The sequence below is a fragment of the Oncorhynchus gorbuscha genome, linkage group LG19 (assembly GCF_021184085.1).
Source record: "Oncorhynchus gorbuscha isolate QuinsamMale2020 ecotype Even-year linkage group LG19, OgorEven_v1.0, whole genome shotgun sequence".
Classification (NCBI taxonomy): Eukaryota; Metazoa; Chordata; class Actinopteri; order Salmoniformes; family Salmonidae; genus Oncorhynchus; species Oncorhynchus gorbuscha.
This window is the reverse complement of record NC_060191.1, coordinates 26,450,230-26,472,258: the sequence shown is the minus strand read 5'-3', so window position 1 is coordinate 26,472,258 and position 22,029 is coordinate 26,450,230. Positions and strand designations below refer to the sequence as shown.

General features: G+C 45.1%; 1 protein-coding gene across 1 annotated transcript in view; it reads right to left on the bottom strand.

The window, feature by feature from the left end:
* The window catches only part of LOC124005783 (forkhead box protein O3-like), a 42,255-nt gene extending 26,529 nt beyond the window's left edge, over window positions 1-15,726 (bottom strand). Inside the window, exon 1 of the mRNA XM_046315328.1 lies at window positions 14,325-15,726. Coding sequence (XP_046171284.1) covers window positions 14,325-14,819 — 495 coding nt within the window. The 5' untranslated portion in view covers window positions 14,820-15,726. The remainder of the gene's footprint in view (window positions 1-14,324) is intronic.
* Between the last annotated feature and the right edge of the window lie 6,303 nt (window positions 15,727-22,029).

Here is a 22,029-nt window from a genome sequence, read left to right as displayed (position 1 = left end):
CACTGTACAATAAATATCAAGATAGTTTTATCATAGCGTTCTAAACAGCAACACACCGTAGGCCTTTATCACTATAGCAACCATAACAATTACATGACATTCCACAAACATTGCTGTAGCGAGATACTAGGCCGACTGTAGCAACAGCTCATCTGATCTGTAAGTAAGTACAAATAGTATGTTTGTGACATCCCGTGCACAGTACGGGGAGGTGTACAGTGCAATACAGAAGGCGACATTGCTGTGGCCGTATGAAGGAAGGAGGAGAACGGGAGAGAGTTGGGGTGAATCCTGGAGGCAGAGAGTCAAACCTGGGTTCAAATCATTTCAAATACTTTAGCTGGGCTTGACTGAGCTTGCCTGACACAATGGAACCGATAGAATAGTATCAGAACTTCAAAACCCCAAAAATCGCCCCTCTGGCACTCAGGACAGACGAGCTCAAACGCTCAAAGTATTTTAAATATTTCAAATAGTGTTTAAACCCAGGTTTACTGAAGGCAGAGTGAATATGAGGGCTGTGCTAGGACTGGGATTGCTGCCTTGCCTGAGTGGAGCAGGCTGCCTGCAATTAAGGTGAAATCAGGGAGAAATCTGTACTGCCTTGATAATGAGCCTCGTCTGAATTATTAATGAGAAGCCGTTCCCCCGGGAACCAAACTCCCACTGAGCTCATCAGCCATTCAGACGCATGCGAGCCCTCTCTCTCTCTCACACACACACACACACACACACACACACACACACACACACACACACACACACACACACACACACACACACACACACACACACACACACACACACACACACACACACACACACACACACACACACACACACACACACAAAGGTATACAGTATGTGCACACATATACATAATACCACAGGAGGTTGGTGGCACCTTCATTGGGGAGGGCGGGCTTGTGGTAATGGCTGGAGCGGAATAAGTGGAAATATATCAAAACACATGGTTTCTATGTGTTTGATGCCATTCCATTTGTGCAGTTCCAGCTGAACGAATGGGAACAGACGGGCTTCACTCCGTACCTATCCAAATGAATAGCTCCCAGACCAACCCAGGCCCAAGCAAAAGGGATTGTACGTAAGCATTTCACGGTAAAGTCTACACCCGTATTCTGCGCACGTGACGCAGAAGGGAGCCTGATGTGGAGCTTGAAATCGACTTGAAGGACATCGTTGCTCATATCGGAGCCACTCCCACTGAGACTCATCGCCTACAGACAAACGACACGGCTACCAATGTGCACACATTTTCTGAACCGCATACAATGCAACGATAACCACAAATAAACGGGCAAAAAAAAGAAGGAAATTAGACAGGACTCCGTATATCAGCACGATGAGTTGTTTTACCGCCTTCACATTCACGCACACACACACCAAATCCTCCAAAACAAAAGCCTTTTGGTGAGCGAACACAAGCCAAGAAGGAAGGATAAATATTTGGTTTGGGATGAAAATAAAGCCCTTTACCATGGGGACCAACCACATCCACATCCAGCTTTTATTGGGCACAATTACAACTCCGCCGAATTCTCAGTGTCTCTTTTTAATTGTTGCTACGTTGGAATATAGGCCTAGTTGTGGACGGCTGCCTCTTAACTCATTGTGCACCCAGTCAGTCAGCTGGATAGTTGTTGCTCTATAGAGAGAGCAACAGAAGCAGGCCTCCCACTCTTCCCTCTTTACTTCCCCATCCGCTCCTCCTCCTTCTGCCTTTGGCACCCCCCCCCCCCCCCGGTCGATCCAACCCTGGCAGGGTAGAGAGAGAGAAATGTAGAAAGAGATGTGCTTTCTCCGAGGATCCAACGTTGGCTCAATGCTGAGAACAGAACCCCCGTCCCGTCCCGTCCCGTCCTCCCTTCCTTCCCTTGACTGTGGACGTTCCAAACTCGTAAAGTGCCTCGGCACACCAAGTCCCAAGCTGTAAAAGGCGTCACCAAAAGCATTTGACTCTTACCAAACAATACCACACCTCCCCAAAGAGCCAATCCGCCCCAAGTCCAGCTCGTTTCAAAACAAAAGAACGACCACATTTACATGACTTTTCCCTCTCATCATACCCCCACCCCACGGGCCTCACCACCAAGAACACAGTGTTCCTCCATGGGTGGTGCTCCAAGGCAAAGGGATAGTGTGTGCGGTACGGTAGGAGCCAGCCCAGTCAGAGGGTGATGACGCGACGCTGCAGGAATGATGATCCACTTTATTTTTAAAATGAGCAGAGTCCACGTCCTAAAGACCTAGCCTCACTCACAACACTGCCTTTACAAACCTCTTGCCTGAGAAAACTCGAGAAACGGTTGTTTAGTGTGGTAAGTCTCAACATGGAAGCCCTCCAAGTGAGTAACCCTTTGTAACTAGAGCTGCGTCCCAAATGACATCCTATGCCCTACATAGTGTACTACTCTATGGGACCTGGTCAAAAGTAGAGCACTGAATAGGGAATAGAGTGCCATTTCCAACATATTTTGAATGATACAGATACAGCTGGAGAGGGGAAATCCATGCAGTGTCATTATTGGTGAGATCTGGTCTGGGAGAGATGTGATCGCTGTAAGGAAGCACTTGCTGCTTATGGCACTCTGGGTAACTGGCAGAGGCAGGAGACTCCGAACGAGTAAGACATTTAACCTGAATTGGCCCGTGCTATAGGATAAATGTGAGGGAAGGCGTAGAGAAGGAACGAGAGAACATGTTGAAATTGGTCAATGAAGACAGACAGTGTGGTATTATATCTGTGAGATAGAGACAGTGGGACTATAATTGTGTCATTTCAAAGGGGAAACGCTATTGTTTTCACATTAATGCCTGTTTGGCATTTTGTGAATTTGAATGCTTTGGTCATTTGCGTGTACATTCCATCACTTCCCTTAGAACTGCTGTGCTGACAGCCTGAAGGTTGGTGGGAAGAGAGGGAGATATCATCGTACCATTAAGGTTAGGGTTTGGGATTAAGGTTAAAGTTTAGGTTTAGCTGTGCGTCACTACAGATCCTGGTTCGATACCCGGACTGTGTCGCAGCCGGCCGCAATCAGGAGACCAATGATGCGGTGCACAAATGACCCAACGTCGTTCGGGTTAGGGGAGTTGCAGCGATGGGACTGTAACTAAGGACTGTAACTGCGTTCATCCACCTCTGGCCTGCTCGCCTCCCTACCACTGAGGAAGTACAGTTCCCGCTCAGCTCAGTCAAAACTGTTCGCTGCTCTGGCTCCCCAATGGTGGAACAAACTCCCTCACGACGCCAGGACAGCGGAGTCAATCACCACCTTCCGGAGACACCTGAAACCCCACCTCTTTAAGGAACACCTAGGATAGGATAAAGTAATCCTTCTCACCCCCCCCCCCCCTTAAAATATTTAGATGCACTATTGTAAAGTGGTTGTTCCACTGGATGTCATAAGGTGAATGCACCAATTTGTAAGTCGCTCTGGATAAGAGCGTCTGCTAAATGACTTAAATGTAAATGTAACTACCAATTGGATAACACGGAAATGGGGAGAAAAAATGGGTAAGAATAGTTTTTTTGTTATTATTGTCATTAATTTCCGATGGTTTAGGTAAGGGTTAAGGTTTGGGATATTGTTACAAATGAGTGCCTAGTACTGTGATTGAACACGCGACCCTCGGCGCTCGCTAGCAAGCCGCAAGCCTACTTGATGATAATAGTTCTCACCATTGCCCCTAGTGGATGGTTTTGAAGGCATCTCCCGACATCCTGGGGACCTGGACGAATGTCAAATATCGCCTTGGATCTGGAGTGACCTGGCTGGAGTGTGCATGCATGTACATAACAGAGAGCGTGTGACAAGTGAGAGACACTGTATAAGGTGTTCATAATCAGACATCATAAATCTATCCCATTTGTATCACCTGTGCTCTCATTGCGTGTGTCTCTTTCCCTCAGACTACCCACCCTCAACACGCACGCACACGCACGCACGCACGCACACACACACACACTCAAGAGATATCAGTCTCCTTTCTGTCATACACATGTTCTATCTCACACACAGAGATAGCCGTATCCGTCTTATTTCCCCAACTGGAGTGTTTATCTCTTACTTTCTGCTAAGGCCCGTGTGTCCCAACAGTACTAGAACTGTCTGCACATCTCTCCACAGAGGTTGGCACACGTGTCAGTGTCATGTTTGTAGAAATCAACTTAACAGATATGATCAAATTGACTTTATCCCCTTTATGAGTAATGACTTTATTTTAACACTGTAATAAGATTGTGTGATTGTCCGCGTAGAACCTGGGTCGTGTTCATTAGGGCAGGCAACGGAAAATGTTATTTTTGCAACCGAAAACAAAAATGAGTCCCTCCCTGTTTCAGTCCATTTCCTTTCATTTGATGCCTAATGAACACAACCCTGTCATTACAAAATGTTACCCCCCCCACTTTCTATTTTGGCTGATTTCTGTCAAGCAGCTAGCTAGCTGCTGACCCTATGCCCTCTTGGCCTGGACCGCCCGTTACTTAAAGAGACGTTATAAATAACAGTCTCGTCACTTCAGATTAGAGCGTCTGACTGACGCACCCGCTCCAACCTGACGCCAATCCCCTGGCATCTGACTGCCTGCAGCTCACACACACTGTGCGACACACACACATATACCCTAAGTAGCACAGAGAACCACACACATTCAGAGACCAGCCCCCCCCACACACACACACACACACACACACACACACACACACACACACACACACACACACACACACACACACACACACACACACAGAGGTCATTAAGAAATATTCTCCTCGAAACAAAGGGAAAAAAACTAATTCCACATGCAGGCAACACACACACACACAGTCAACATCTTCATTAGCCCCTAACACAGGAGATTCCCTTGAACCAAATGAAGTTATTAGCCCCTGCAGGCATTACACAACACAAGCACACCGTTATAGACATTAGGAAGTCAGCGCCAAGGCTGTGCACCATTCTCTGCAGTGACACGCAGTCACACCAATCAGGGGGGCCTAAGACAACCCCCCCCACTGCAGTATCCCCCACAAAGACACACCACCACCACTCACTGTTGACCCTTTGTTGTGTGTTGTCAGCATCATGTGTGTGTATGTTCTGTGTGTGCTTGCCCTCATAGGTGTGTGTGTGTTAGCTTTTCTACGCCCGTGTGCGTTTGCGCACGTGCATGTGCGTGTGGGCCACAAAGCCCACGCACTACAGTAGCCTCCTCTAAGGAGATGATTAGGATCAGGCCAGGGCCTCGGATTCCAGCCTTCCTAGAAGTCAGAAGAGCCAGTATTTATAGTCAGCTGTTGGTTGTTGTTAGTACTGTCTAGAACCAAGAGGTAATCAATCCAGTGTTCATTCCAGACCAAGAGAGAGAGAGGAACTGGAGGCTGAAAAGACTACCTGCTTTTGGACCAGATTAGAATGACTATATACAAACCTCTTTCAATAGCCGTCTGCCTGTGCCTCTCCTTTCAGCCGACCCCTCCCCCGCAAACCATACCATTTCAGTTCATTTCATCAGAGGCTTACCAATATTTTTGTCTTTTATCTTTTTTTTCTCTCCCGCAAAATAAAAACAACTGTTCCCACATCAAACGCGTTCGCCTATTGATTGAAATGGGAATGTAGCGTACGACGCGGGCAATCTTATCCAACTCTCACACACACATTGCGAATAATTAGGGAGCCTGATATGATTGTGTAAGTATGGAAATGTGTATGGGGAGGGGAGGGAGATAGCATCTACAAACAACTGACTCATAATTTGGACTGTGCTGCGAGTCTGCGACAGTATTTGCATCAAAGCAGTTGGTCAACAACTGGATGTTTAAACCCCCTGCACTGTCCATCATTTAAAATTGATCATCGACTATACCATACGTTTTGTATTAACTACAAATGGCTGCTGTACGGACGATGGGGGTTGTGTCGCGTTAAACACTGTCTCCTCAGGCCTGGGTACGCGAGTGCTTCCTCTAAGTGTATATTTACATTACCTACCACGTCTCTCAATGAAACCAGGCCAGGGCTATTGCTGCAATTACGCCTTGCATTAAAACAACTTTCCTAAACACCTTCATTACCTGGGATGGACCGCGCCTCTCGCCTCGCACCGTTCATAATAAACCTGGGTTCATAATAACCCTGGCCCTCAGACTTCCTCAATCTTCCATGGAGTCAAACCCCCTAATTTGCCTGTTTCGTAACTGTCGGGCTCGCTGACTGGGTGACACTAGTGCTAAAGATAGAGCTGGGCTGTCGCTTAGCGGTTAGAGTCTGTTAGCATGGTTAGCGTTCTGTTGGTGGTGCCACTGCCGTCGAGGTACAGGGCGGGGATAACAAGGGCTAAGCCACCTGCAGACACACCTTAGCAGCGCTCACTTAAATGGGATGGACTTAAGAGCTAAGTGCCAGTCAGGCGCTTGGTGATTAAGGCTAAGCAGACTAGAGGACTGAACTCGACATACTCCTCAACTCGTGACTACCTAAGTGCACCCTACTCCCTGTATAGTGTACTACTTTATGGGATTGGGCGCCATTTGGGACACACAGGGCTATTTTTAGAAACATAGACTACAACAGGTGTTTATGTGAAGACGACCGAACTCCACACAGGGAGACACAGATCATGAAGACAAAGTCGCGTTTAAATGGAAAAGAAACACTTAAAACCCCAGGCCTCCAAGCATTTCTCACATGAACACCAATAAAGTGTTTGTTTCATTATTGTGAGCCTGGTTGTGAAAGACTAAACTGACACTTGCCAAGCATGGAATGCCTGGTAGGTGATGAACTGACGTGTGATTTTCACTCTTTTATGGGATGGTGTTAGTATAGTTCTGAATCCTCTGTCTACGTGTTCTGGTGTTGATTACCAACTGTGGTCCTTCCAAAGCTGCTTTTTGGACCGTGTTCCAAGGTTAGCTTTGTTGAACATTGCAATGTCATGAATAACGCCCACATTATTACTGATTCTACATGTCAGAGAGGCATGTTTGTTCTACGTAACACCTGAACGCTCCACAACGTTGTGCTCTGGTGAACATGCCCCGTGTGATACCCTAAACTAACCATGTCTATTCACAGTAGGTAGTGAGCAACCAAACTAGCCCTGACGATTTTCTCGTGTTTTGGAGGATCTCACCGTTAAATTGTGAGGGTAAAACCATCACAATATAGCCTACATGTACAGTGGATGGGTTCATATGTAAACTCAGCAAAAAAAAAAAGAAACGTCCTCTCACTGTGAACGAGAGGTCGACCGATTAATCAGCATGGCCAATTAATTAGGGCTGATTTCAAGTTTTCATAACAATCGGTAATTGGCATTTTTGGATGCCGATTATGGCCGGTTGCATTACAATCCACAAGGAGACTGCTACGCGACTGCAGCAAGGAGCCAAGGTAAGTTGCTAGCTAGCATTAAACTTATCTTATAAAAAACAATCAATCTTCACATAATCACAAGTTAACTACACATGGTTGATGATATTACTAGTTTAACTAGGTTGTCCCGTGTTGCATATAATCAATTATTACAAATATATATATAAAAATCAACCGATTAATCGATATCAGCTTTTTCTAGTCCTCCAATAATCAGTATCGGCATTGAAAAATCAAAATCGGTCGACCTCTATTGTCAACTGCGTTTATTTTCAGCAAACTTAACATGTGTATATATTTGTATGAACATAACAAGATTCAACAACTGATACATAAACTGAACAAGTTCGACAGATATGTGACTAACAGAAATTGAATAATGTGTCCCTGAACAAGGGGAGGAGGGGGGGGGGGGTCCAAATGAAAAGTAACATTCAGTATCTGGTGTGGCCACCAGCTGCATTAAGTACTGCAGTGCATCTCCTCCTCATGGACTGCACCAGATTTGCCAGTTCTCGCTGTGAGACGTTACCCCACTCTTCCACCAAGGCACCTGCAAGTTCCCAGACATTTCTAGGGGATTTGGCCCTAGCCGTCACCCTCCGATCCAACAGGTTCCAGACGTACTCAATGGAATTGAGACCCTGGCTCTTCGCTGGCCATGGCAGAACACTGAAATTCCTGTCTTGCAGATAATCACGCACAGTTTGAGCAGTATGGCTGGTGGCATTGTCATGCTGACATGCATTGTCATGTCAGGATAAGCTTGCAGGAAGCGTACCACATGAGGGAGGAGGATGTCTTCCCAGTAACGCACAGCGTTGAGATTGCCTGCAATGACAACAAGCTCAGTCCGATGATGCTGTGACACACCGCCCCAGGCCATGGCGGACCCTCCACCTTCAAATCGATCCCACTCCAGAGTACAGGCCTCGTGCAACACTCATTCCTTCAACAATAAACGCAAATCTGACCATCACCCCTGATGAGACAAAACCGCAACTTGTCAGTGAAGAGCACTTTTTGCTAGTCCTGTCTGGTCCAGCGATGGTGGTTTTGTGCCCATAGGCGACGTTGTTGCTGGTGATGTCTGGTGAGGACCTGCCATACAACAGGCCTACAAGCCCTCAGTCCAGCCTCTCTCCACCCATTGCGGACAATCTGAGCACTGATGGAGGGATTGTGCGTTCCTGGTGGAGGGATTGTGCGTTCCTTGCCATCCTGTACCTGTCCCACAGGTGTAATGTTTGGATGTACCGATCCTGTGCAGGTGTTGTTACACATGGTCTGCCACTACGAGGACGATCAGCTGTCCGTCCTGTCTCCCTATAGCGCTGTCTTAGGCGTCTCACAGTACAGACATTGCAATTTATTACCCTGGCCACATATGCAGTCCTCATGCCTCCTTGCAGCATGCCTAATGCACGTTCACTCAGATGAGGGACCATGGGCATCTTTCTTTTGGTGTTTTTCAGAGTCAGTAGAAAGGCCTCTTTAGTGTCCTGAGTTTTCATAACTGTGACCTTAATTGCCTACCGTCTGTAAGCTGTTAGTGTCTTAACAACCGTTCCACAGGTGCATGTTCATTAATTGTTTATGGTTCATTGAACAAGCATGGTAAACAGTGTTTAAACCATTTACAATGAAGATCTGTGAAGTTATTTGGATTTTTACAAATGATCTTTGAAAGACAGGGTCCTGAAAGAGGGACGTTTATTTTTTGCTGAGGTTATATACTGTATACTATACACACCATCATAAACATGTACACTGAGAGGACAAACCATTAGGAACATCTTCCTAATATTGATTGCACCCTTCTTTGCCTTCAGAACAGACTCAATTTGTCAGGCATGGACTCTACAAGGTGTCGAAAGTGTTCCACAGGGATGCTGGCCCATGATGACCTCAATGCTTCCCACAGTTGTGTGAAGTTGGCTGGATGCAATATATCCCCCCCCAAGCAGACACATCGATGGCTCTGAACGAACTTTATTTAACTCTTTGCAAACTGGAAAACATTTATCCGGAGGCTGCATTCATTGTAGCTGGGGATTTTAACAAAGCCAATCTGAAAACAAGACTCCCTAAATTTTATCAGCATATCGATTGCGCAACCAGGGGTGGTAAAACCTTGGATCATTGTTACTCTAACTTCCGCGGCGCATATAAGGCCCTGCCCCGCCCCCCTTTCGGAAAAGCTGACCACGACTCCATTTTGCTGATCCCTGCCTACAGGCAGAAATTAAAACAAGAGGCTCCCACGCTGAGGTCTGTCCAACGCTGGTCAGACCAAGCTGACTCTACACTCAAAGACTGCTTCCATCACGTGGACTGGGACATGTTTCGTATTGCGTCAGATGGGAATATTGACGAATACGCTGATTCGGTGTGCGAGTTCATTAGAACGTGCGTCGAATATGTTGTTCCCATAGCAACGATAAAAACATTCCCTAACCAGAAACCGTGGATTGATGGCAGCATTCGCGTGAAACTGAAAGCGCGAACCACTGCTTTTAATCAGGGCAAGGTGTCTGGCAACATGACTGAATACAAACAGTGCAGCTATTCCCTCCGTAAGGCTATTAAACAAGCTAAGCGTCAGTACAGAGACAAAGTGGAATCTCAATTCAATGGCTCAGACACAAGAGGCATGTGGCAGGGTCTACAGTCAATCACGGACTACAAGATGAAATCCAGCCCAGTCACGGACCAGGATGTCTTGCTCCCAGGCAGACTAAATAACTTTTTTGCCCGTGTGCCACTGACACGGCCTGCAACGGAAACATGCGGTCTCTCCTTCACTGCAGCCGAGGTGAGTAAGACATTTAAACGTGTTAACCCTCGCAAGGCTGCAGGCCCAGACGGCATCCCCAGCCGCGCCCTCAGAGCATGCGCAGACCAGCTGGCCGGTGTGTTTACGGACATATTCAATCAATCCCTATACCAGTCTGCTGTTCCCACATGCTTCAAGAGGGCCACCATTGTTCCTGTTCCCAAGAAAGCTAAGGTAACTGAGCTAAACAACTACCGCCCCGTAGCACTCACTTCCGTCATCATGAAGTGCTTTGAGAGACTAGTCAAGGACCATATCACCTCCACCCTACCTGACACCCTAGACCCACTCCAATTTGCTTACCGCCCAAATAGGTCCACAGACGATGCAATCTCAACCACACTGCACACTGCCCTAACCCACCTGGACAAGAGGAATACCTATGTGAGAATGCTGTTCATCGACTACAGCTCGGCATTCAACACCATAGTACCCTCCAAGCTCGTCATCAAGCTCGAGACCCTGGGTCTCGACCCCGCCCTGTGCAACTGGGTACTGGACTTCCTGACGGGCCGCCCCAGGTGGTGAGGGTAGGCAACAACATCTCCTCCCCGCTGATCCTCAACACGGGGCCCCACAAGGGTGCGTTCTGAGCCCTCTCCTGTACTCCCTGTTCACCCACGACTGCGTGGCCACGCACGCCTCCAACTCAATCATCAAGTTTGCGGACGACACAACAGTGGTAGGCTTGATTACCAACAACGACGAGACGGCCTACAGGGAGGAGGTGAGGGCCCTCGGAGTGTGGTGTCAGGAAAATAACCTCACACTCAACGTCAACAAAACTAAGGAGATGATTGTGGACTTCAGGAAACAGCAGAGGGAACACCCCCTATCCACATCGATGGAACAGTAGTGGAGAGGGTAGCTAGTTTTAAGTTCCTCGGCATACACATCACAGACAAACTGAATTGGTCCACTCACACTGACAGCGTCGTGAAGAAGGCGCAGCAGCGCCTATTCAACCTCAGGAGGCTGAAGAAATTCGGCTTGTCACCAAAAGCACTCACAAACTTCTACAGATGCACAATCGAGAGCATCCTGGCGGGCTGTATCACCGCCTGGTACGGCAACTGCTCCGCCCTCAACCGTAAGGCTCTCCAGAGGGTAGTGAGGACTGCACAACGCATCACCGGGGGCAAACTACCTGCCCTCCAGGACACCTACACCACCCGTTGTTACAGGAAGGCCATAAAGATCATCAAGGACATCAACCACCCGAACCACTGCCTGTTCACCCCGCTATCATCCAGAAGGCGAGGTCAGTACAGGTGCATCAAAGCTGGGACCGAGAGACTGAAAAACAGCTTCTATCTCAAGGCCATCAGACTGTTAAACAGCCACCACTAACACTGAGTGGCTGCTGCCAACACACTGTCATTGACACTGACCCAACTCCAGCCATTTTAATAATGGGAATTGATGGGAAATGATGTAAATATATCACTAGCCACTTTAAACAATGCTACCTTATATAATGTTACTTACCCTACATTATTCATCTCATATGCATATGTATATACTGTACTCTACATCATCGACTGCATCCTTATGTAACACATGTATCACTAGCCACTTTAACTATGCCACTTTGTTTACTTTGTCTACACACTCATCTCATATGTATATACTGTACTCGATACCATCTACTGTATGCTGCTCTGTACCATCACTCATTCATATATCCTTATGTACATGTTCCTTATCCCCTTACACTGTGTATAAGACAGTAGTTTTGGAATTGTTAGTTAGATTACTTGTTGGTTATCACTGCATTGTCGGAACTAGAAGCACAAGCATTTCGCTACACTCGCATTAACATCTGCTAACCATGTGTGTATGTGACAAATAAAATTTGATTTAGTTGATTTGATTTAGTTGGATGTCATTTGGGTGGTGGACCATTCTTGATACACACAGGAAACTGTTCAGTGTGAAAAACCCAGTAGCACTGCAGTTCTTGACACATTCAACTCAGTGCTACCATAACTACTACCATACCCCGTTCAAAGGCACTTAAATCTTTTGTCTTGCCCATTCACCCTCTGAATGGCACACATAGACAATCCATGTCTCAATTGTCACAGGGCTTAAAAATCCTTCTTTAACCTGTCTCCTCACCTTCATCTACACTGATTGAAGTGGATTTAACGGGTGATACCAATAAGGGATCGTAGCTTTCACCTGGATTCACCTGGTCTGTCTATGTTAAGGAAAAAGCGGATGTTCTTAATGTTTTGTGTGCTCCGTGTATATTCCAGACTCTGACATTGCTCATCCTGATATTGCTTCATTTTTTGGATCTGTTTGTATTGTTCTGCTCGGTATAAGTTCACTGTCGGAGTTGGAAACACAAGCATTTCACTGCATCCGCCAAAACATGTGTACGCTGATTTGGTGCGATCACACAGACAGAAAAAGAGGCCACGACAGTAGCTTTCAAAACAGCCTCTTGAGAGGGGAACCAACAGGAACGACTGACAGCAGATTGACAGCAAACCTGAGGGGATACTACAGTCGATCCCACTGCACGCACGACACACGGTTCAAAGTGCTGTGGATGTCATATAGGTTCGAAAAGGGTTCTTCTGATCTACAGGGACAAGGGTTCTCTACGTGAAACCTTTTTCAGACAAAATGGTTCCTGTGGAACCGTGCCTCTACGAAAGAAAGGATTCCAAAAGTGTTCTCCGTTGGGTGAAAAGGTTCTACCTGGAACCATAAAAGGTTCTTCTACAGGGACAAGTGTTATGGTATGGGTTTATAACGCTCCCACCTGTGACCTCATCATGACTGGCCCTCAAGATCTCCTCTCTTTGAGGAACAATATCAAGAGCCACACTTGTTTGAGTTTATTTTATTTTTACAGCGACAGTGCACATTAAATTAACGTTTCAGTAAAAGTGCCAGTTTTAGCCAGCCGGCTAATTTTTAACTGCAGTCCCTGGGCAGGTTATTAAAAACAATTACAATATAGACAATCATTGAGCAGTGAGCACACGCAGAGCAACATAGGACAGGCAAGACAGCATACAGACAGAGCAACCTAGGACAAGCAAGACGTAGCATACAGATAGAGCAACATAGAACAAAAAGCATCAAGACAATTCATAAAAGCAACAAAGTGTTTCCACACCTCACAAGCTACAGCCAACTTGTGCCTCTAACTGTCCTTGTTACTTTGCGATTTCATTTGTATGTTCTTAACATTAGCTTGTATTAATGAAGAACAGCGATATGAGTGAGACGGTATAATAATGAGGCTGATACAGTGAAATGGGCAGACATCCAGGAGAGGCAGCTCTAGGCTGCTAGCGAGACAGGCGGTAGCCTGTGTGTGTGCGTGTCTGTAGAAAAGCACCTTTTGAATAGCCTAACCCCTGGGCACAGACGTCAATTCAAACGTCTATTCCATGTTGGTTCTATGTCATTTAATTGAAATGACGTGGAAACAACATTGATTCAACAAGTGTGTGCCCAGTGGGTATTTACACGATGGACAGCTGACCGGCTACAACTACAAGTGTCTCTCAAGTGACAACTTTAAAAATAGAGTATAGAGTAGGTGTACAACAGATATTAGTCGTGAAAATAGATTATTATTGGCTCTATGCCTCTGTCTAGGGCCCATTTCTCCGTCTCACACACATAGAGATAGTGTGAGAGGAGAGAAACCAAAGGAACCAATATAAAAATGCTTGCACTTTCATGATCATAGGCTTTGAAAAGGGGGCGGTTACTCATTTACTGTATACATGTAGCCAAACTGAAGATGGAATTATGAAGGTATATGTACAGTGCTTTTCCAACCTCTACACAGCTCCATTCCATTGCGCTGCCAATGGTAGGCTACAGTAATGTATTGATCGGTGACATTGACGAGAGGGATAATTTCATGGCACCATTCATGCGTAACAACCCTAAAGTGTGACATGTGGCAATGGAATACACAGTATCTGTGCAAAAATGTAGCCTATGGCCCAGTAATAGCCTACCCAAATGTTGTCTTGATTGAGACTTCTGGTGTGTTTAATATCGACATAAAGTATGTCCTATTATAACATTTGTAGACGTGCGCTTACCTTCCATCCAGCTGAACTATTACTGTCGCCCTTATCTTTGAAATAGGGAACATAGCGGACCATCCAATCGTAGACCTGTGATAGCGTGAGTCTTTTTTCAGGGGTGCTTTCAATGGCTCGTGTGATAAGGTCCGCGTACGATTGGTTACCCCATGCGTTCCGCCGCGAGGATTTGGCTTTGCGCAATTGTCCAGTCACATCAAGTGCCGCGCCGGCCAAGCATGGGTGCGTCGCGCCGATGGGAGCAGGGGCGACTGCTGGATGCTTCAGCTCCGTCGGCGTGCCACCCATTCTCCCCGCTCTGCACGCTGAAACGGCTAGATTGTCATCTGGTTCCACCTTGATGGTGGTCAGTGGAAGACCCCCATTGACCTCCAGTACTTCGGGGAAATCCTCCGGACAAGGCAGTGGCCAAGTGCACGAGCGAGGCCGGTTTTGCGGCTCGAAATCCGAATCAACCTGATGAGCCAATTCGTCGTCCCCCATCATCAACATTTATCTTCAGTTGTGAAGGAATAACCGAGTTAGAAAGAAATACAATACCTCCACAATTCCCGTATTGTCTCCAATACTAGACCTACTTCAAGCCGAAATCCGTCTCGTGGCGGGGATATTACAGTCTGATTCAATAAAGTAACGATCAAATCTCAGAGAAGCCGGCTGCTGTGGAGATGGACGATTTTGAATGGCTCATCTGCAGAAGGCTATCACAACCCGCATGTAACGATAAGAGTAGCAGTAATAGTAACAATAATCGTTCTCCCATTTTACCTGAAATAAAACATGTTAAATTGGGGAAATTATGAATTGCTGATTGCCTACATCTCCAGCAGCTAGAGTCAATCCAAATGCATGACAATGTCAGTTAATCCGGCTGCAGCAACAGATGATACCTCATAGAACGAGAATGGAGATGCAGAGAGCCTTCGAAAGAATCCGCCAAAACATAGACGGGAATAATGTTTAAATCAACAGGATTGTCCAGACAGCACAGACAAGCGACGATGTGTGATCATCGTACATTAAATATACCAGTCTTCACGGAATAGGCTGGCAAATGCAAATCCATTCACAGTCACACACAAACGACTCCGAATTAAATTGCAATGTTACTTTTTTATCGAGTCGCATGTGTCTTTTAAAAAGCGACACGCTTCCAGACAGTGCACAGTCCAGTATCAGTCTGTTCTTGTCCACTTGATCAAATGATTTATCACACGTCTTGCTCGCCTCTAGTATGTCTAACATGTAGGCTATCTGATCTCCAATCTGTTTTTCTTACACTCAGATCCCCTCACATGTCCTCATTTAATAAAACTCGTTTCGTAGATGTGAACTGATGACGTGCTGACGCTGTTGTGTGGAATAGATGCTGCCATTGGATGGCGCGCCCATTACTCCCAGAACACGCTTTACAACACCCCGGCCCGAACTCTCACATATAATATCAACCCCATCATGAAACGGAGACAAATATCCATGGCATACATGTTTCAACAATATATGCTAAATGTTCTTAATCTATGGGAAAAAAAGCAGCTGCTGCGCGTTTTAATGCGAACTTTGGTCTCCAGTTTCCAATTAACCTTAATTTCACTCTTAAGAGAATTTGGTGCAGATGTACTCTCTTAATGTCCTTAAATCTTGGAGAATCAATTGATAATTTCCTTTTGGCGGCACGGTGTCCAACAAGACCAACTGACGCGCAAAGCGTCTCTGATGGTGCACCAGAACAGCGGGAGTGTAGTTTTCTACCACAATTAGATAGATTTAGTTCAGATTACCAGAGATTAGGTAACCCCAGATTATAATCCGATGAGTGAGGAAAAAATGCAATAACTACATGCTGTTCAATTATCTCTGCTTTATACCCCCCATCACTGGAAAAAATGTGGGTATAACACAATTTAGCACATCATTTTCTAAAATCGCATTTGCCAAGCTTCGATGCGTTACAGCAGCCTGTTTCTTTCTACACGGCAGGCATGACTGTTGAGGATGTCAGACTCCCAGTGGCAGCGCGTTTGACCCATGTGTGCATAACTACCAGATTGCTACATTGACCGAGGGGATTCCGACCATGCCTCACTGTATGCTGCCGCCTCCTCATGTATCAAATTGACAGCTGGGCGGGCACATTGCTCAGTTGCTTAGATGCCGATTGGCTATCGTGTTTCAGACCACGTTGTCCATTGGCCCAATGTATGGCATAAGGGGTTAATTCAGATGAATGGTGTAATCAACGTGGTATCCTTTATTTTGACTGAGAATTTATAATTGTATTGGTGGTGCGTCTGCGTCACACATTTGCCATTGACAGTAATAGTCGAGGGTGAACAAAACCAAAGAGTAATCCAGACTTGGGGTATTTACATCATGAGTAATCCAGACTTGGGGTATTTACATCATGAGTAATCCAGACTTGCCAAATGTAACAGTCAGGGTAATAGAGAAATCAGACACCCTGGTGTTCATTCTCGTTGTCTAACTCAAAACATATGGGTCAGTGGTTTTTGAAAAACAGACACTAGCCCTATAAACTACATAAAACCAGAAAAGTAAAAATAGACATAAGGGGCTGCCTAACCCATAATGTATTTTTTTACCACACAGGAATGGAAAACATATACCCAAACGCTGTGCAACATATCTGACCCATATACTGTACTTTTCACCAAATAAATCAAACTTGCTTTACAATTCTATGACAGTTATTACACACATGGACACATCTAATTGACTGTACATGGGTTGCTCATTAAAGACAGTGTTCAATAGAATACAGGATAGATTCAGGATTAGGGCAGTGACTTTTAAATATCTGAGTTTTTAAAAAAAAATGTCATTCGTCAGGAATAAAATGTCATCTTCCATCTTGAAATTGTTTAGGGTGTGGACCTGTAGACTGCATGTTGGCTTGCCGCCCATTGTCTAGTGTAACCAACCCAGGATCAGGTGAGTAGTTGGGCAATATCGTGGCCATTACGGAATGTCTGCACGCACCAGTTATGAGATAGGTAGGCCAACACTACCAACCCACAGTCATTGCTACATACACACACCTGTGAATTACTTCACATTTAATTTATTTGTTATGTAAAAGGGGTTAACAACGTTCTACATCATTGTACCCATGATTAAAGGTTTTTGGCAGAAGCTTTTGTTCTGAGGACAATTCTAGATGGTGGATCGAATAGCATTGTTTACTTGAGGGACCGACAGCACACACATTAAAAAAAACTATGCGCGCTCACATATTCCTTGAGTGATATAAGTGGCCACAAAGATCCCAGCCCACAAAAACATCTATTTAAAGCACAAACTGAGATTGTCTACCAAATCCCCACCCAGCACACCTACTACAGTAAGTACATTTAAAGTTGCACAGTCATGTCTACAAAATGCAGTCACAGTTGTGAAATTGTACATGCCAATTGTAGCACATGCGTGAGTTGGAAGGATGTGTGTCACAGTATAATAAATATTGCACATCCAGTTAAACACAGTTATAATATTATATTGCTAATACAGAGGAAAACCTCTGAACATAAAATAATTTTATTCATATTAATTTAAATAACTAAGCTAACATAAGGAATTGTTTTAAGATGGTCACACCAAGGATCATTTAGCAATTTGAGTTAGAAATGTAAGGCCCATTTAGATATAAAAAAATAACAAATAATTACATTTGATTAAACATTGAATTTGGCCTTACTGCTGTTAACCCATAGAACCGCATTGAATAACAGATTCATACATGGATAAACAGATAAATAATATAAATATAATAAATCAAAAGCAAGTTTGTTTTGAAGTGTCTGTCCTATATCGGAGATATATAAAATCAAGAAATTATTATTATTGAACCCCATTTCTTCAGACTAGTCTTGTGGGCATCCTAGAGCAAAACAACCAACGTGTTCGTGAGAGTCTCACCTTTCCATAGATGGGTCATAATAGTTAGTAGGTCAAACCATTCGGACGCTACAGAGGTTTTCGTGAGAAGACCGATTTTCAGGATGTCTCCTGGTCTGACAAATACCGCTGTAGCTCCGCCACCTTTCACCGCAGATGATGAAGGCCGGCATCAACAGATGGTGTTGATTGAGACGCAGCCCGTGCAACAACAAAAAAATGGATACTGTATCTCTACCTTAACAGAAAGATTTTATGGGGATTTTTGTTTTACTATGCTAGTTAAGATTTTTGCAGGGTGTGGACATCCACTCTTCACAGAAACTGAAAAGTTACCATTTCCAAGCTACAGAGTTTTGGCCAGCATTGCATAACATGTCTCACAACAAGAACACCTACTCAGACAAAGAACAAACTAATCAGAGGTGATGAGAGACAGTGCGCCCAATCCAGAGGCTTGAAAGAGGACCACACCTAAGGAGGGAGAAGAGGGAAGGCCAGGAAGAGGTGGAGAGACAGAGGGAGGCCCTGTCACTGTCAGGAGACGTAGCCAGGCAGGCTGCTTTACACTGGTCCCCATATCAGACATTCCGAGGCAGGAGGGCTGGTTGCAGGCGTTCTCTGGGGCTGACCTTAGAATAGCCTGTTCACCACAACAAACAATTTCTTTCACTGACACACCGAAGAAGCACTCAGTGGAATTTCATTCACTTACAAAAAATATAAATAAATAAAAGGGTTCCCTCCCACTTCCCCACAGCCAAGACCCACCCATCATTCCTCCTCCCACCTCCAGTAACCTCACAACTTTACATAAGTGAGCCATGTACCCCTGTCGCTCTGGTGGTACTGGGGTGAGTGGAAGACTGGAAGTTGGAGGAGCCACAAGGAGGCCCTGGGGAGACCAATGTTCGTCCTAGGAAAACGCCTCCCTCCTCTTCAGTCACAGTTCGCCTCCCTCACCAAGCATATGGGCTCCCAATGACACAGGAAGGAGAAAGGCTCCTTTGCAAGTATCAAGAATGTTCCTGAGTAGGCAAGTCTGGATTTCACCCCCTACATGGCACCGGCCCAACTTAGGCTGACTTAAATACTTCCTGCCCTGGGCAAGGAGTCAGGCTTATTGTGGCACAGATCTTGGCACGGGCCCTACCTGGTATGAACATAATGCTCAGAGGCACAGAGATGAGTGGAGCCAAGAGGCTATAATTAAGACGGAATGCAGCAGAATGGAAAGGAGAGGGGAAAAAGTGGAGCGCAGGTAACAGCTTCTCTCTGTTTCGAGGGCTCCGACAGTGAGAGGTTTAACTAATGCGATACTGGCCCGCTTAATCCTATTTACAAATTAAACACTGTCTGGATGATACAACTCTATTTGAGGATTCTCCCATACTAGGCTGTTTCTTTGGGTGGCAGAAGATGGTAAGGTGGCATAGATGTGTGTTCTGGTTGTCAAATACATGAACATGGCATTGGGGAATACGCATTGATTTCACATTTATTAGAGTCATGCAGAGGAAGTCATGCAGAGGAAGTTGAGGAGAGGAAAGGTCATGCTAATGTCCATGCTCCTCTACAATGGGCATATAAGTACATTATCTGCAAGAACATCCTGACAATCCTCGATTAATACGATTCATATTTCTTAAAAAGGGTAGTCTATGAGATGCCCATAACCTTCTGCTGAGCCACAGATTGCGATACGCTTTACTACTGACTACACATGATGAGCATTACTATTGACTGTGTGCAACCCAAGAGGTCATGCTACTACATTTATCTCCTTGTCTAATCTGTTTTTTAGGAGGGACTCTGTATTCTATTTTCTAAGAAACTGAGGCTCCATCGCTTGGCCTCTGCCTCCAACAGTGAGTTAAATCACTCACTAGCACAAGAAGACGCCATTGCTTGGCAGGATCCACAATGGCTGAGAGGGCCCGATGCCAAGCAGCTGATTAGACTGGCTGGGCTCTCCAGGCAGCGCGGAGGAGAGGTACCCAGGGTAGGATGGGGGGAATCATGACCAGAGATCAGGCTACTAAACACAAGTTTAAGTGGAAAAAAGCCAGCAGAATGTGTATGATGGGCTGGACATAAACAGCCCTGGGCAAGAGGCATCTGCTTCTTTAATATATAATTCACTTTATAGGCAACAAGAAACACCAGACTCCTTAGGGCCATGACTCTGGTTTTGGTTGTTGGTCAAAGTGGCAAGAAGGGCTGTGTCTCTATCTTGTACTTTAATTGATAAATCAGCCACTATGGAATACTGTGCACAGAAAAGGGCTGTATTTGAATAATTACAAACAGACTAAATGGAAGTGGAGACAGACATGTTGTAAGGCAGGCCCTAACCCTAATGCCTAACCCTAACCTTAAATTACGGCCGAAAAGGCCATTTTTATTTTCATTAATTTTTACCAGACAATTTAGACTTTGCAGCTGGCCCATCTAGCCGAAATCGCTGTTCTGATTCATGACAATAAAACGTCAAACTGCTCACCAACCCTGACATGCCAATAACTCAAGGAGTAGACAGCCACCTGCTTCCCAAACCCTCCTTTCAGTCACCACTTCACACACAGGGTCACTTGACATTGAACTGCCTGCTCAGTTGAAGCAGGGACATGGAATACTGTGCCCTGCGAGATTTCACAATTTAGGTCATTATTCTACTTACCTACTTTTGCATTATCGGTCTCAATGGCACTGCCTGTGCGCTCACAGACACCATAATGGGATAGATACAACTTTGTAATCTCTATACTGCAACGGAGAATGAATAAGGAGGTGGATAGAATCTTATTTCTTTCGATGAGTAGAAGTAACACATTTATAAAATATAGATGACGACAGTATGTTTAGCTTTGTAAGATTATACATGACCAACCACCCAGCTTCTGAGTAGTTAGAATGTCTATTTCACCACAGCTGGCTACTATACCAGGAGAATTCAGGCAAATGTGCTAAGCTAATGATATGCAAACTGCACGCAGAGATAAAAAATGGCAACCATGAGTTTGTCTGACTATGGGTAAGTAAAAAACTAAATCAAGACATCAACACTACGAAATAACACTTATGGAATTATATAGTAACCAAAAAAAAGTGTTGAAAATATATTTTAGATTCTTCAAAGTAGCCACCCGTTGCCTTGATGACAGGTGTGCACACTCATGGCAATCTCTCAACCAACTTCATTAGATCGTCACCTGGAATGCATTTAACAGGTTTGGCTTGTTAAAAGTGGAATATCTTTCCTTCTTAATGCATTTGAGCCAATCAGTCGTGTTGTGACAATGTAGGGGTGGTATACAGAAGATAGCCCTATTTGGTAAAAGACCAAGTCCATATTATGGCAAGAAAAGCTCAAATAAGTAAAGAGAAACGACAGTCCATAATTACCTTAAGACATGAAGGTCAGTCAATGCGAAAAATGTCAACAACTTCCATAGTTTCTTCAAGTGCAGTCGCAAAAAACATCAAGTGCTATGACGAAACTGGACCGCAACAGGAATGGAAGACCCAGAGTTACCTCTGCTGCAGAGGATACGTTTATTAGAGTAACCAGCTTCAGAAATTGCAGCCCAAATAAATGCTTCAGAGTTCAAGTAACAGACACATCAACTGTTCAGAGGAGACTGCATGAATCAGGCCTTCATGGTCTAATTGCTGCAAAGAAACCATGACTAAAGGACACCAACAAGAAGAAGAGACTTGCTTGGCCCAAGAAACATGAGCAATGGACATTACATGTGGAAATCTTTCCTTTGGTCTGATGAGTCCA